General features: G+C 40.0%; 1 protein-coding gene across 1 annotated transcript; it reads left to right on the top strand.

The window, feature by feature from the left end:
• The first annotated feature begins 1,569 nt into the window (after positions 1-1,569).
• TSPAN8 (tetraspanin 8) lies at positions 1,570-17,080 on the top strand. Its single transcript, XM_065668981.1, has 8 exons — positions 1,570-1,803; positions 6,596-6,658; positions 9,343-9,471; positions 10,118-10,192; positions 10,277-10,384; positions 12,061-12,195; positions 14,112-14,195; positions 16,803-17,080. Exons 1-8 carry the CDS (start codon positions 1,744-1,746, stop codon positions 16,854-16,856), a joined length of 708 nt encoding a protein of 235 aa, XP_065525053.1. The 5' UTR covers positions 1,570-1,743; the 3' UTR covers positions 16,857-17,080.
• The last annotated feature ends 333 nt before the right edge of the window (positions 17,081-17,413 follow it).

Here is a 17,413-nt window from a genome sequence, read left to right as displayed (position 1 = left end):
TATACTTTACTGATACAAATACCTCTTCAAATCCTGCATCATCTGTGGTTCCCTTCTTACCCTTCATGGCTCTTTTCATACAATTTTATACGGCCCTTTAAACTTTTGTCATGATTCATCTGTGGCTATGGCATCCCTCCATAATGACGCCCACATTTCTCAACTTACTTATTTGTTGAGTGCTTTAGATCTAAACCATACCACACAGTTGTTTCTCCCAGTCCTTACCAAATCTGTATTTCATGAGTGCAATTATTTTTAGGAACATTCTCAGATTCAGGGTGGTATTGTGAAATAAGCTACTCAGTCAGCCAATTGCCTAGAGTTAGAAAAAAGGAGTATTACTCCAGAAAGGAGCCCAGAAAGTCAAAGGCAGGTACAGACCCACTCATAAAAATGGGATTGGTTGTGTCTGTTTAAATATAGTTAATGAAAGTACATGGACGGATTACAACATCACACCTTCATTAAAAGCTGGTTTAAAGAGCAGCCAGAGGAAGTTGTTTTCAGTGTAAAGTGGATTGGTTTTTGTGGATCCTACAAAAGCCAGGCTCTAAGTTACATCTTTTTGTCACCATCTGCAGGTGCTCTATACGCTAACACTTTTCTTTCATTTTTTTCCAAATACAGACAGCAGAACTGAAGAATGGGAACTGACAGTGAAGGCTGAAAAACGGGCTTGGGCCTAGGGAGCTTCATAAATCAGTTCAGTACAGCATGTTCTTAATCTCTCACATTTAAATCCTTTGTGCTCACCTGCAAAATAAAGCTTCTTTTTTATGGCAAACTCAGGGAAGAACCTTTGTCTGACCCTCATCCTTCTAAGGACTGCTATATGGGGCTTCTCCAGAAAGTGGGCTGATATTAAAAACCAGAGCAACGATACCTTTGTCTTCCCCTCAGGATTCCTAGCTTGAAGAGCACAAAAGAAAACAAACAAGACATAAACCAAAACCAATGAAGCAGGTTTATTGCCTTGTCCTCTGGGATGAATCTAGCTCCTGTTGCTGAGCAGTATCCTGCCTCTTGATTCCAGAGCTGTGGTTGCTGTGCTGCGGTTCACAACACTTTTGGAAACCTGCGCAACAGGACCCTTTGTGCACCACAGTGCTCAGCTTCCTCAGGTCCTGATTTAGTGAGGAAGAGGAAAAGGATCTGAAGTAGACACTGAGAGTGAGAAAATGGCAGCAGATTCCTTACCCTTCCTCTCATGGGGTAACTCAGACCCATCCCTTTATTCCAGTTGTGCATTTGGAGTGAGAGAGTGAATATGACTGAATGAATGTTGGCAATGGTCGAGTAAGCCCTGTAACTTAAAAGCATTAAGAAACACAGTCACTTTCACCTCTTAAAAGCAGGTCTATAAAACGTTTTTATGCTCACTTTCCTTTCTCTTGAAACTATGACTTTTGCTGCATTATCTATTTACTTTTGAGGTGTAGGACAAGACTAACTGCACTGTAGGGAAGTACTAATCACAAGGACATAGTAAGAGTCTGGAGACTCAGTGATAACACCTCACAGTGCTTCCCCTACACTCTGGTTAATGTTTACTTGTGGAATACGAACTATTTAAATAATAGTCAGTGCCCTGGTCACAGGTTTCGCTTTCAGCGGCAGAGCACAGTGTATTTGACGCGGTTTGACAGTTTTTTTGAAGACACAGCAACAACTTCTATATCAAGGTCAAGTTTTCAGTAAAGCTTCTTCTGCAGTGCTCGTTTTCGTCTCAGCTTGTTGAAAATGGCGGGTGTAAGCAGCTGCATGAAGTACTCGATGTTCTTCTTCAACTTCTTATTTTGGGTAAGCTGGTGTTTAAATTGTTATTAGTGATGCATGAAATGTGTTCAGCATTATCTGAAAGCTGTAGTTGAAGGAATTGTAAAGAAAATAGAGCATAAGTGGAACCAGAGTACGATTCTAAATTAAGAAGGGGGGAATATGTTTAACTTTTGCCCTTCCCTTTGTCTTCTTCCTTCAAAATACCTTTCCCTCCACATTCAGAAGTAGACCAGCCTTAAGGCTGTCCCCTACCCATATCATGACCCTCATGTCAAAAGGCATCACTAATTTCAGTCAGAAGGTAACAGGCTTTCCACTTAGAATGTAGCGTTTTGTTGCTTTTGTGGTCTGCTGCTTTCATCCAAATGGCATACTCCAGAGAATGTAGTTTCAGCAGGAGATATAGGAAATTCACTTGTATTTTTAGCCTCCTAATTGATAGATGTTTTTCATAACCTTCCTCAGATATGAAGTTACACTCAGTGTCATAATTAGTTTCTGATGGTGGACAGTAAATGTTCATAAAATGGTATGGGCTGGCAGTACTGCCAATAGCTGTATCAAGGCAGATTCAGCACTGGGGAGAAGGCAGGTCTCTGGATGTTATTTGAATTTGAAACATCTCAGCTGGTTTGCAAGAATCTCAGGTCTTGGAAGATCTGGAAACGTCTGAATTGAAGAACATTTCTTTTACGGCTCATTTACCCTCATTATCAGCTTTCCTGACAGAGATTTGTCAGGTTCACCAGAAGTTCGCTGAAATCAGAAGCGGAACTACTACTGACATTACGGGCTTTGCCTCAAGAAGTACTTTTTTTCAAGTGAAAAAGTGATACCATCTAAAAGGGACCACAAACAGTAGCCTTGGAAAACTTGTGGCTGGCCAAAATGAGAAGAATTAGCAGAATTATTTGATCATTTGTGGACGTCACAAGGAAATTCCTCACACGCCAGTGACAGTTTCAACTGCCTCTCCCTCCTCTTCTCCCTTCGTCTCCATCAAGGCAAACTGAAGATATCTGACAACTCTGCTGAAGTTTTTCTGCAATGGTATTTAAAAGAGTCTATAGTTTCTGACTTGGAATTCCTGCCCCTCAAGAAGTTTATCCTGTCCACATTCACCTGTATTTACTGTAAACATCTCAGAGTTTGCAAAAACATAGGTAAACGTCTCAGAGTAGCATCAGAAAAACTCCAAAATACTCCTGGAATGAACATGTTAATAATGACCCATGCCTAAGCCTCCAGTGACAGCATGAATTTCCTAGCTAAAAACAGAGGCTGTGATCCTGGGGAAGTCTGTAAAACTCAGGAAACAAGAAGGTGTGGAACAAACTTCCCAAACCTATCTTTGTGCCAAAGGTAGGAAAATCGGTACTCTATTCTGGGGAAGAATATGCTGAGAGCGTTTGCTGTGCATGTGACAGCATAGATGTGACAGAAGAGGCCAGGAATGTAGCTATACCGATTTATTTTAAAAGCGGTTAGCACTACCAAGATAGGGAAGAACAGGCGTGGTGCAAACAGGAACAGAGTACAATGAAGCTGAATTCTTTGATTCACATTCCTTTCTCTAATTCCTGGTAATCATTAAATTGCTGTACTAAAGTACAGGCAACAGTGATGTGTTTACCACCACTGTTCCCTCACCTACTCTCCCTGGTGCACAAGGCAGTCGGCAAGTGGCAAAATTAAACTGATAGTTTAAACTGATAGTGGGAAATGAAGTGGGATATGAAGGTGACTTTAACCTTTACTAGATAAGAGCTATGGCTGCATATTTACTTGGTGTCCTTTCATTTTAAGCCCACTGCAATCTCTATGGGAGTGTCCCTACTTAGGGGACTTGGGAATGAGTTTTCCAGCCTTCTGATGCCTTTGTCTTGGCACCTCTTAGAGCACAGCACTAAGTTTGTAACCCCTAAACCAGTCTAAGTTAGCTCTGTAAAATGGCTTTGGCCATTTTAAATGTGCCCCCTGGGAATCTACAGCCCTATGAGTGTGTGCATAAGTTTTGTATCCTCCCAGTCTGGTGGAAGAAAGCTGAGCATGGGCATTTGAAGACCTGTGCTTTGGAGCTGAGTGCCTATATGGAGCTTTTAATGGTTCTTATGTTAATAATGAAATCAGTTTTGTGCATTAAACCTGACATATAGGTCAGATTTTTCCTCTTTCCCCTTTTCCAATTTTGGGGGATATCCAGTCTTACCTGCTGCTACTTCACATCATGCAAAATTATAGAATGGCTGAGTTTTCTTCACTAAATATTGATTTCTGATCCTAATCTATGGCAACCCGTCAGTAACAGAGCTATCTTTGAACAAGTTTTGATAGCAGGCTGGTAGTCCCATCTACAACCAAAGTGGCCCTTTCCCCATACCTTACACCTAAACATCTCAGTCTCTGGAAGAAACAACACAGGCTTAGCAGGTATGGTGAACCATAGACCATATTCTCTATAGGACCTTCCTAATACTGTCAATTTCAGGTATCTTAAGGAAGTATTCCAGTCAATTGTTTTCATGAATGGGAGCAACCTTGTAGAAAGCTCCTCCTATACCCTTACACTGGTTTCTTAAAATGGATGTGCTGGTGGAGGGAATTCCCTATAGATTTGGTATTCCTGTGTCTGAGAAGTGCATAGTCTTGATATACCACTGGCCCAGAGTCACAGGAGGCTCATCTGAGGTGATATTAATTTAACTAGGCTCTATTTCTTCATCACACTAAGACTGAAGGGCTCAAGGAGAGAAGAACCGATTGAATTTGAGGGGCAACAGTCCTGTTCCTGATCAGTTTATGAGACTGTGACAAGGCCACTGATTCTTGGTCAAGGGTTGAGGCAAAGCTACAATAGCCATCTAGTTTTGGGGAAATGGTTGAGGACCATTTCAAAGAAGCTTTTTTTTTTCCATTGGAAAATACTTGTTTATTAACAATGAAATTTCCTGAAATGAAAATTTCTTTAGTTGAAACTTTATTTTAAGAAAACTTAATAATTAGGATGGAATATTCCAGCAAAATTGAAAAGTTCAACGTGGACCCTTTGGGAGCAGGCCATTTTGATTTGTTATTCCAAAACTTTTCTTTGTGTGTTCTGGTACAATTTGTTTATTCTGAAAATAAACAGAAACAGAACATTAAGATTTTATTGAAATGAGCCATTTCTTATTAACCTAAATCAACTTTATTTTTATAATGAAAATATATGAACCTTACTAAAAATGTTCATTTATTAATGATGTTTCTTTTTTGAATTAAGTAAATATTGTAGCATTCCCATCTGATTGCTATGTTCCTGTATATTCAGCTATATTTACTTCTACTACTGTGCTGTATTTTTATGGGAGGTCCTCTGTAACAAATAAGGCAGTGGGCCAAAATCTGTTTGGATTTGTAGCAATAGCTGCTTGCGTGGAAATTTTCACATTAGTGAGCCCATGTGTTGTCTGGTGCATAGCCACATGGCTCACATAGTGCTGCTGAGCAAGACTCAAATATACAGTCATATGATACTATCAGTTTCCAGTCAGATTCAGTGGGATTCAGAAGGTTTCAGTGGGGAATTCTAGTTAAATCTGATAACATGATATAGTTGTCATCGATTGTACGACTTTCCTTTTCATGTTTAAAATGTACTTGTAGAAGCTTTACTTAGAACAGGAAAATGTGTGGTACTCATGTCTGAGTGCTGGCTCTGTTCCATATTAAATAATCTGCTAAAGTCATTATGGTCTAAATATTATATGAAATCTTTTGCAGGGAAAGTATTTTTTAGGAAAAATTATCTAAACCGTACAAAAATAGCTCTTCTAATTTTAAAAGGTTAGGAATAGTCCCAGTCTTCATGGGAAGCTAATAACAACATTTCAGGGCCTTTTATGACTTGAGTGTTAGTGACATACAGGAAGATGATTCTAAATATGACTACACCCTGGTCTTCAGTGATACCTCTTTCCTACCAGTCATCTCAGAAGGCACAATCCTTTCATCTGATCAAACCCTTAACTTCCTGTCTCCAACACTTAATGAAGAGAAGTTCTGAATAAGAATCCTCACAGACAAGGATAGAAATAGAGTAAATGGCACATAGTGGAATGGTACCTCAACAACCAATGAAACAGAACAACTAGTGATTAAGGAATGCATTTAGACCTGGGATTCATCTGCCCTGATTTCAACATCTTAAAGCAACTCATCCCTGTCTGACTTTCTAATGTATATGACTGATTTTTCTGTAAAAATGTACTGAAAATTATAACTATAGGCGTTTTACAGGAGGTATATTCAAAGGATTGGAGATGGCCAGATATTGTTGCAATAGAAACAACAGAAAGACTTTATTTAGAAATGTTCCTGATAGTTTTACCATAGAGGGTATGTCCCTAGACATGTCTTGAATAATTCTAGAAACAACATTTGTACAAACATCCCTTATCAAATCTCATGTGTTTCCATTATACAAGAAACAATATTCTTTACAGCCATGTTATATACGTACAATACCAATTTATATTCCTCTCTCATCTGACAGAATTTCTGTGTGCTTCCCAACCACATGTATAAATCATCAAGGAAATGTGGAGTCCTCTGAGGCAGAAACATAAGGGATTTGGTGCATAACTGAAGATTTAACTACCCTTATGAAGTTTCCTGGATACAAATCAATGTTCTATTCTCCAGCAAATCATGTTTCTTTCACTTTGCCAAACAAATGATTTCAGAATTTTGGCCAGCATCTGGTGCAATTTGGATGCTGAATGTTAATCTAAAATTGCTGCTCTTTCTAAACATTCTTTATTTTCTCCTGCAGGTGTGTGGTTCCATTATTTTGGGAGTCTCTATATGGATACGTGTTAGTAAAGATGCTCAGCAGGTAAATACATACAGCCATACCAGAACCATGTCAAGTGTGGAAACCACTGCATACACTTTCAGTTCCAAACTTCATTTCCACAGACTTTTTATGTTTTTGCTGAAGTGGTTTGTGTGGGTAAAGATTGATGCATTTTATGATGTTTAAGATTAAATAAGATGGTGCAGGTATTTGGATAAAGTAATTGATGTAAGCAGAGACATATGACTACAAGAAGTGTCTTCTAGTGTTATTAATGCAGGTTCTTGCAGATGCAACAAATTTCTGCTGGAAGACGTCTCTCTCTCTCTCCTCTAATGAAAACTAGTGATGGTTTTGATATTGATTTCAGCATTAGAGAGAATAATGAGGAGCCCTGCGGCTCCTAGACTTTGCAATGTCTTTCCCTATTAGAATAGTACAGTCATATACATTCCTAGGGTTACTTCCATATGTTTGGAGGGAATATTTTTACCTTTCTCCCTATCTTCAATAACACAATTCTTATTTTCCCAGTAACTGCAACTTTGAAAGGGAGCAGGGATTTTTCCCTTTTATTTTCAGTGGCTCTTTAAAAGCACTTTACTCTTTCTTCCTCATATTAATATAAAAAGAGCTTTAGAGACTCAAACCCCTTTACTTCTGATTAAAATATTCCAACAGTCCTGGAGGGGAGAAGAAAGTCCCTGACTTCCCCTCATGTATTTTATCTGGGTTATTGAATTACGTCAGACTTCGTGACTTTCCTTTTCTGCAAACCTAGGGAAAGTGCAGTTTTGAGGAGCCCTTGATCTTGCAGACATGCAGCAGAGGCTGGTCCTGTTGCTGCAAAGGCCCTTCACCCTGTGGGCTCTGCCAGCCTTTTGCCAAGCATGCTCCCAGTGGCATTGGCCTCCAACTCACAACATGTTTTCTGCACCCCTTGAGAGAAGCTGATTTCACAGCTTGTAGCTGATTCTCTAGAAGGCACTGTGCAATTCTCTGTGCAATCTTTGTATGTCGGTGCTTTGTTATATTAACAGGAAGAACACCCTGACCCTAAGGTATAAGCAGTGTGTTTCTTATTGTGAATTCGGGCCATAGAAGTGTAAATGAATTTGAAAATGTAATTTGCTTGCTTCTATATCAAAAAAGATTTTCTGGCCATAGAAGTGAAAAAAATGTGGTATGGAAGCATGTTTTTCAGCTTTCGGCCTAATTCTTTAGTATAGATTAAGTTGCAGATCTTCAGATCACTCACCTGCTGCTCTACTGCAGTCTGTCAGTTAAGAACAATAACTTTTAAGCCAGTATTTTCCTATCTGGAAACAAAAAGATGGTGGAGATAAGAAGATAGCTTTATATATTTCCTGCCATTTGGCTGATGACACTGTTGCTCTTAGCCAGTCCCAGATGTCTCATGTTTGGCAGAATGGATGCAACAGAACTCAGTTCATGATGATGTTGTGCCATGGGGTAAATCAGGTCATGGTGGAGAGCTCTGCTGTTCTCTGCTGTGGAAGAGGAAGAATGACAGCTTGCACTCCTCAACCAACATTTTACAAGAAGCTACATTTTCCATTCTTGCTAGTTGACCATCTCTAGTATGATGGCTCAGATGGTACAACGGAGCTTGGAAAACCGCAACCACTATTATCCTTTCTTAATTTGGGGAAGATTTCCTATTAAGAAAAGCACACTTCAGTGTATCCAAAACTGGATTCCTAAATTGGCACTTTGTACTTCCCCAAAAATGTGCATTAGGAGTAGGGACTAAAATTGAAAGCATTTTCTCACATTTTTGCCTCTAGGCAGGCAAAGTTCCCATTCAAAATCAATGTATGTTTTGCCTGAGTAATAATTGAACAGACCATAAGGATTTGGTTGTAGATGAATAGAGCTTTCTAAGAATAAATAACAGGAGGTTCAGTCCAACTTGGAAGGGGAAAGAACAACACATTCTTCAAATTATACTTGTCTATATACCTTCGCAATTTCCATCAGAAGATAAATGTGACAACTTCCAGACATTTTTGCTAATCTTGGCACCAGCCACACTGGAAAGTATTCTTTGAACATTTGTCTCTATTTTGGCCTTTGGCCTTAGTCAGTCCTGTGGGAACTGAATAATTTGATATTTAATAATATTGAGGTATATGAATTGTTTAGTTGAATGTCCCACACATCAAAATACAGTCCTCATCCTTGAGGGTAATATTAGAGATCATGCCTGAAAAAAAAGAGAAAGCTGCTTTGGAAAATACATCTAAGTATTTCTCTAGTATATCCAGCATTGCTCTGAGAAGTGCTCTCTCAGGAACAGCCACAAAGTATGTTCCTGGCCTTTTAATGGCAGAGATTTTGTTTCTTTAACATTTGGTTAATGTAGGAGAGATTTCAAGATAATCAGTTTTGCTACTTCCAGTAAAAAGTGAAGATTCATTGACTGAAAACTAACAAAAAGCCACTTTAAAGACAAGAGATCTTCGTTTACTCTGTGAAGTTGACTTTTGTCTTGTGCAGAGACAAAGACTCTGGAAAGCCAGGTTCTAGTGAATTCCCCAAGAAAGCTATTCAGAAGGGGGCATTAGAGGTCTATTTATTTCTCCATGGTTGCTAATCAATATATTTGTGGGTTATAAAGTAATTATCTTGATTTGGGGGGATACAGAAGTTTTTAGAAACCACTTCTTGTGGCTGAAAGATTTCTTCCCCTCTTTTTTCAGGAGTTGGAAATAGACAGCAGCGTGTTTGCAGGAGTTGATCTACTGATAGCCGTGGGCTCCATCATTATGATTCTTGGGTTTCTGGGATGCTGTGGAGCCATAAAGGAGAGCCGGTGCATGCTGATGTTGGTAGGAAAGAAAAACATCTGGATATCTTTAACAGCCAACAGCTACATTTGATGGATAAGGTCTTAGCAAATAGAATCAAATGAGGATGGGGACCTTTTTGTTTAACCATCAGCTTGATTATAATCATGTGTTTTCATTGCTTACCTTGTGCTTGAGCCCCTTCTGAATTCTAGCACAGAAAAAATGATGGGTGGTCTCATCAGCTGGAAGACAGGGTCCAGAGAGCCTCAAACATGTCACTAGGGTTGTTTTTTTTTTCCACACAGTCATCTCCAAAGTTCCTTCTGCCAGTCCTCCCCCCAACCTATCCCATTTAATTTCCTAAATTCCCAGTGGCTCCCTTTGCTGGTCACCCTAGAATGTCCTCCCTGTCCTCCTGCCCAACACCTATCACCTACACAGTGCCCATTGTGCCACTCCTCTGGTGTATACCTTGTTTCAGTTATTAGCTGAGCACACTCTGTCTCAAGCACCCCCTTTTCTCATTGCCAAAGAAGGAATAACTGGAATAGCTCTGGCTGGAATTTCAGTTCATTTTACCTACATGGCTATTCAAGCACATGAAAGCTTAACATTCACTTAGAGGAAATGATATCATCTTGGTCAAAAGTACTACAGTTTTCTCGCCCTTTTTTTTTCTTCCTAGTTTTTTATTGGGCTGCTTCTGATCCTGATCCTCCAGGTCACAGGAGGTATTTTAGGAGCAGTGTACCGATCTCAGGTACAGTATTATTCTGCATTTTCATTGATGTCTTCCCAAAGTTTTATTTCTACCCCAAAACTAATAAAACGTTTGGACTTGCAGATTGAAACGTCCCTTAAAAAGACTCTTCAGGAGAGTGTGAATATGTTGCAAAGTTCTACAGAAGAATCTAAAGTGTTTCAAGAGAATCTCCAGAAGTTTCAGACAATGGTAACTAAAATGTAACACAGGGCAGGGGTCGTTGCTATATGTTCCATCTCTAGTGTTTGTGCTTCATTTTAGGGCTACTCTGCCATGGATTTGAATTTCATTCCCTGGAGATGGGGAAGGGTCTGAATTAAATGCAAGTTAAAACACTATACAAGGAGCTTCTGCTCTCTTGATGCAGCATGGGCCGTTTGTGATGATTTCTCTGCACAACAGCATTTATAAGAGCAAGGGACCAAGAATACACAATATGCGAGACTGACAGTTAGCTAAGGTCTTCCATGAAAAGACTGCCTGCTCCTTTCTAACATCTTTCCCTTCTGAAGGGACATTACTCCTTCACTGTATCACCTAGCTAAGAACTAGCCAGGACTCTCATGGAGAGATTACTCCAGGGGTAAGAAAAACTTCAGGAGTGTATTTCATTTGGAATATCCTATTGCAATGAAATGATTAAATACCACACTTTACTGTGTAAGTAACAGGAAAAAAACAGATGATGAAAGGGAGGTTTGTTATCACTGTGCTAATATCTGTCCTGGCTTCCCCCACTTGCAGGACCCCAGAAGGTAGGCACTTAGTGTTACCTTGCTCCTGGGTATCACACAGAGAGTACCCTTGAATCTCACCGATACTACTGATGGCTTAAACCCCTGCCCCTCCCATTAGTACCTGTGTCTGTCCACTGAGGGTGCCTGCTGTTATATTTTAGTCCTAATGGGTGATGCCTTTAATGGGTAGGATAAAGAATTCCTGTATTTTCAAAGGCTGCTGAAGTGGAATGAAAGAAGCAAGAAACAATATTTGAGTGGCTTGTATTACTTCCACTTCTCCTTCCCCATTCCACCTCCAGCCCTGTCCTCTGCTTCTGAGCCAGTTTATTTTTTCTGTATAATAAGCAGCTCCCTGGAGAGATTACTGAAGGGTGAGCAAAATGAAAAATCCCATAATTACTGTATTAATCTTTAAATAGGCCAGGATTGCTTTATTATGTCCCACGGCCTTTGCTTTTGTACAGAATTATGTGAACATTTCCAGCTGCTTTTTAAAAGAGGGGGGACCTCAAACTCAAGTCTGCACCCCTGAGCTTTAGTGGCTTGAATAAAGTGGAACATGAAGTGAAACTGCACCTGGTTTAGGTTTCACAAATCCCAAATGGAGCCAAGGCCTCCTCAATCCATTCCTTATTTAAAGGGCTAACCATCCTTCAAGGTGGTTATTTTTCTAGATTTCAGAGTTTTATATGCCTGAATTTTACATTTGTAGCCTGGCTTTTCAAGGTGTGGATGCTATTGGAGCTGTTACTTACCTTCTGCAAGTATAACCTGTAGAAAGAAGGCTTGATTCTCAAGAAATGCTACGCCCAGCTTTGTTCCATGTTCCAGTTCCATTCCAGCATTAACAATTACTAGCTTTATAGCATACTAATGTTTTTGAAGCACTGTATACTGAAAATCTGGTCTTTTTTCCTTTTTTCTTCTTTTTTTATACTTGAGCACTTACCTTCTTATTACTGGCATAGAAATGTAAATGGTGTTTGTGACATACCCATTTAAAACAAGTGCCACATGGTAAAAGATGAAAGGAAATTTCTCCTTCCTTATTCCTCTCAACTCCCTCTCCTTGAACTGCAAATAACCTTTTTTCCCTCATCTCTCCATTTCATTTCCTCCTTGCAGAACCAGTGCTGTGGTTTGCTGAATGGACCTTCAGACTGGGGAAAAAATATTGGTAACGATAAAATCTGTGAGTGTGAGCTGAAGAGCTCATCAGATCTCTGCACCTACTATCAAGGCAGATATGTCTATAAAAATGTAAGAAAAATACATTTTTCCACTCTTCTTTCCCCAGAGAAGTTTTAACCCAAGGCTCTCTTTGGTGACAGGCATAGTCAGCAGTTCTGTATCTTTCCAAAAAGTCAGTTTTGCCTTCTCTTCATTAACCAGAATTGCTCTGTGCCATCTGTTACAAAATTAGTGTGCATACATAAAATACGCTGCTGCTTCCTTTTCCTGGGGTGTTTCTATTTATTTTAGCTGTGCAGTGCAGTACCCTTAGGACCTCAGCAGCCTGCATGGTTACTATGGATGAAAACTGGTGTCAGGGTATGCCTCTGGGTCAGAAGAGCATGTCAGCTACCCTTTGGCTCTCATTCTTCCCTCAGAAGGTTATGTTCCCACCCAGGCTCATTCTGGTGGTAGACATACTGACTCAGAGGCTTTCAAAGGGCTAAGGGATATTGAAAAATGAACACAGTAAATGAAAGACCTTTGGGGTTTTATAGTCCTTTATTAAAAATCCCCACACTCACTTTGAAGGATCTGCTGGAAGGAAACCTTACCTGTTTGTAGACTTCATGGTAGCATACTCAAGTGTAATTTCCAACAACACACATTGAAAACACAAAGAAAAGTATGGGGGGAAAAGTGGAAAACTAGCACAAAATAGCTGCATTTTTAGAATGCTGGTGGTAAAAGTGTGCTGATCTGCACCTAGCACAAAGCAGATTTTAGCAAGCATCCATTCTGGTTGTATACTTTTCTAAATACAGAGCCTCCTAGCCAGGTCCTGCCTGGGCACTAATTTTCTCCCTGTGCAGTCCCACAGAAGCAAACAGTGTTTGAGAGCAAGGGAAGAGTCTGGTTAAATGGAAGATGCCAGAAGCCAATCTGGAAATAAGCTATATACAGAGAGGCTGTTTTGGCCACATTTTAGTGTCTCTTTGGCCTCAGGCAAACTCTCAAAGGACATATGAGAAGCCATGAGTGAAATTGCTGCAGGTGCAAGATATTGTTCACATGAACACAGAGATTTCATGGTGGTGTTACATTCTAGTAAAGACATTCAACTCTTGTTGATCCAGGAAAAAAGATTTGAAATTCAGTACAGTTCTGAGTCAGCCTAAATCAAAGGGTTTTTAGAAGAACTGGAAGGAGAAGACCCATGTGCTTACTGTGAAGGAGGAAATATGGTGAAATAACACAACTGTATTTGGGGGAAGGTAGTCATAATGTTGGAACAGTACTGTAGCTGATGGATTTATGCCTTACTTGGCCTTCCCTGCAGTCAGTGGTAAGAGGAGTATTGTCAATGCCTGGAGAAGATGTAGTCATTATAAGAACAGATGTATGCATTTATTAAAAAGGAGAGTAGGTCTGCACAGAACTTCAGATATGATCACTCTCTTCCTCCCAGCCCCAGTCTAAGACCACTAAACATTTGTCAACACTAATTTTTAAGATAGGTTTTATATCTGAATGTTGTTAGTTGAGCCCGATTATAACAACAAGCTTTGAAGTTTCAAATCCAAGGATCAGACCTGTGGGAAACTAAAGTTTTCTTTCAGATCTGCACTGGCTCTTTCCTAGCAGCAAATGATTATCAAATGAAAGTAAGAGTAAATGCTTCTTTCCTTGTCAATTAAAATATTACAAACATTAGACATGACAGCTGTATGTTTTCCTTTGAAACTGCACCCTTTTATATCAGCTACTAAATTCATATTCATATTTGGGAAGGCAAAAACTAGATATCTTCCTTGGAGCACAAGGTAGATATAGCTGTGTTCTTTGTGTTTGTTAGCAAGAAGTCAGTGTTAATTCAAATAGAATTTCTTTAGCACAGAGAGAAAGCGAGAGACCGTGAGAGGATCTATTTTAGAAGATGCATTCCGAATAACCTTAGGATAACATTGCTTGCCTATAATTAATCATTTTGTCTTATTTTTCAGCCTTGTGGAGATGTGATTATCGATTACCTTAAAGACCATCTGCTCATAATTATGGGGATTGCTTTTGGACTGGCCATTATTGAGGTACCAGTACACACCATTAAAATATTCAGCAGCTGACAAGCAATACTTTCTACTTAGAAATACACTGGGAATGGGATTAAAACACCTGGTTTGCTCAATTAAGAGACAAGGGAAAACCACCTCTTACCTTAGCTGTAATCTTACAGTTATTCCATATAAACAGTATACGGCTGCTGAGTGTCTGACTTCAGCTGGGATCAGACCACCCTGCTGCCTGTATAAGTGTTTCACATGGGACATTTTCTGCAAAGATTTGAGAGTCTGGAGCCAGGCTGTGCCTTGACAATGAGCCTTGTTGAGAGAGGGGTATGTGGATACCCAGGCCCAGGAAGACGCAAGGCAGAAAATCTGGTCTTTTCCTTATCTTTCCATTTTTTTGCTTGAGGAAAAATCGTCTTATAAGAAAACTTAGCCCCTAGACTTCACATTCTTATCGCAGAGAAATTGTGGTACAAAATTTTTATTCTGAGGCATAGTTTAGCTATCAAGATGGTGCGTGAATGTGCCTGAGTGAACACCTGTGCTGCTCCATACAGTCCTGTGTGTGAAAAATGCAGCGTATGTGAGCTCTTTATTTCAATTGCTTCATCATATGCTAAAGAATAAGATGCAAAATTTTCTCTGAAGAGAGGAGTAAAACCAGTGAGTTTATCCAGTCAGTGACTTGGTGAACGATAGGCTTTGATTAGGAGAAAATGACGAAGAAACAGGGGATTTCACCATGTTGCTTTCCTCAGGCGTTTTCTTTCTTTTCACTATTCCTCTGTGGTTTCCCTTCTCGTCTGTCCCTGTTTGAGGGAAAAGCAGAAATGACGAAGATTGCTGTGCAGAGTTCAGCCTGTTATTCCAAGTGAAAGCTCCTTAACAACATTGGCAGAGGGCTGCTCCTCGTGGTAGAAAAGTGGGCAAGAGCCCCGACTCAAAAATACATTTCCAGGAAAATTATAGTAGGTGGGGAAATGTTACGCAGCTGCAGCACTGGGAGAGGACAGGCCACTGACTTCTTGCGCAGTACAGGCTTCTTGTTATTTAAGGTGCTACATGTGGGAGGTCACCTATATGTAGACTTGCGGGGGGGAAATAGGTGAAATACACCTATATTAAAACACCTTTTAAAATGTAAAAGAATTTTAAAATTGCATCTGTTTCCCAAAGGTAAGTTACGAGTCTCTTTGCTCTAGTTACTGCAGTTACATGAGTTGCAGCCTTTAGTTCACTGGCCAACATTCCTCCCTGTTCCCCAGTTGGCATTTTCTGTGGTGGCTGCCTCTCCCAATCATAAAAGGATTAGAAAACAACATGAATAAACAATATGAGCCTCAGCTGGTACAAATTGTCAGCTGGCAATTTACACTTGATAAACATTTAGCCTTTCCAAAGATACTAACATATTAAGACTTCTCAAGTAATTGCAAATCAAAGGCCACACGCTTAGCCATCCCTCTGCTCCTGAAAACCCCAGATAAAAAGAAGGGGACAAAGAAAAGTACTCTTCCCTATTGTTCCCCCCACCCACACACACACACACACCCCGCCTGCTCTATCAAGCCATTTGTGGGCTACAAATGGTTTCAGCTCATTCTATTAGTGGAAATAATACCAAGTAGAAGGGCACAAGTGAAAATGAGGGCATGGTATATCAGGGAAGCCGTGTCAGCTTCTTTCAGCTGTCTTTCCCCTTCTCTTTGCAGTACCCCTGTGTTCCATATTCTCTCTACTGTCTTTTCCTTAAATCAGTGAATCATCCTGGTACTTTCACAAGTGTCAGTTGGATACTTTCTACTTTTTGAGACACCTTCACAGACTGGTTAATTTTAAATCTAGAAGGAAGCTTTCTGATCGTCTGATCTCACCAGCTGTCTGCGCCAGGCTGTGGAATTCCACACAGTAATTCCCAATACAGAAAGTGACCCTACTGAAGTTTGTATTTCAAGCAACAGCTTCTTTAATGGACTCAGTGTTTCTATCCCAAATCTATTACCAATGAACACAAAATACCTATCGCATGATAACTTCCCACTCAAAATGGCGATGTATGTGGATAGATGTATGCATGTATACATATTCATGTGTATGCCTTTACACACATATTTGCATGAAAGAAAGTGGCAGTGGAAAAGAAGAGGGATTTCAAATGGCGAAAACTCTTAGAATACACAATGAAATCAGGAAGTTCCCCCAAATGTCTTGGAGATTGAAAAATCAATTTTTTATCAAATTTTATTGAACTTTTCAGTGTTTGCTGCTCCGTTGCAGCTAACAAACAACAGCATTTTAAACTCCCAGAGCTGCATACAGGGTTCTTCATCCACAGAGGTGATCCATCCTTTAAACAAATGAAATGTTTTTCATTTGAAATGAAATTCAAATGAAACGAATTGCATCCTGTCCACAGCCCTACCTATGGTGCATACTGATTTCCTTAAAACGGCTATATTCTAGAGTCATGTTCTTCAAGAATTAGATTGGAAAAGGTCTTCTGCATAGCACATTTAGCCTGCATGTAAATCCAAGACATTTGCAAACAAAATGTTCCCACTGGGTATCGGTTGCATCCTGGGATTTCCAGGACTGCCAAGTAATACCAAAAATGTCTTTGTGTTCCAGATTATCGGTTTGGGGTTTTCTATGAGCCTCTACTGCCAGATCGGGAGAAAATGAAACTGTGGAAGTGTCAGAACCATGTCACCAGCCAAATCAAAACCTTTGCAGATAGAAGGATATTTGACTTGGCACATTCGGAGATACATGCATGTCCCTGGCAGCCGTTCTGATGAAAATGGCAGCACATGGATGCTTCACAATTTGCAAAACGACCTCCTTATACTTCATAAGATTTAACGATGTGAATGTGAATTTTTACTTGGAGTAAACATCTTTGTTTATGTTTCTGAGGTGTTTATTTTGTCTGAAGACAGCATCTAAGTCACCTTGAGATTCTGAGTTCACCATGCAGGGTGTCCACATGAGCTATGCCATCCATAGCAGTCACCAAAAACAATCTTGCAGTGGCTGAATGGTCCAGGGAATCACATGCCCCTAGGCTGCTTTGCAGTGAAGCAGCGTGTTTCCATTAGGAGTGTCACAGGTCAGTGTGACACTCAATATGGTATATATGGCCAGGGGTTTGTGAGAAGCACAGGGACTAACTTTCAGACAAATAAGAAAGCCACATATCCCTTCAGGGACATTTAAATCAATATCCTGGCAGCTGAGAT

Source organism: Lathamus discolor, chromosome 1, assembly GCF_037157495.1.
Source record: "Lathamus discolor isolate bLatDis1 chromosome 1, bLatDis1.hap1, whole genome shotgun sequence".
Taxonomy (NCBI): domain Eukaryota; kingdom Metazoa; phylum Chordata; class Aves; order Psittaciformes; family Psittacidae; genus Lathamus; species Lathamus discolor.
The sequence above is the reverse complement of the archived record's forward strand: the minus strand, read 5'-3'. Positions and strand labels throughout refer to the sequence as shown.

What these genes read in the sequence shown, in the direction of transcription:
- TSPAN8 (XM_065668981.1), top strand. Translation starts at nt 1,744, where the DNA reads ATGGCGGGTGTAAGCAGCTGCATGAAGTACTCGATGTTCTTCTTCAAC. An exon ending in TCCAGAAGTTTCAGACAATG is followed by an intron (nt 10,385 to 12,060) that starts GTAACTAAAATG and finishes TCCTCCTTGCAG; the next exon opens with AACCAGTGCTGTGGTTTGCT. An exon ending in TTGGACTGGCCATTATTGAG is followed by an intron (nt 14,196 to 16,802) that starts GTACCAGTACAC and finishes TTTGTGTTCCAG; the next exon opens with ATTATCGGTTTGGGGTTTTC.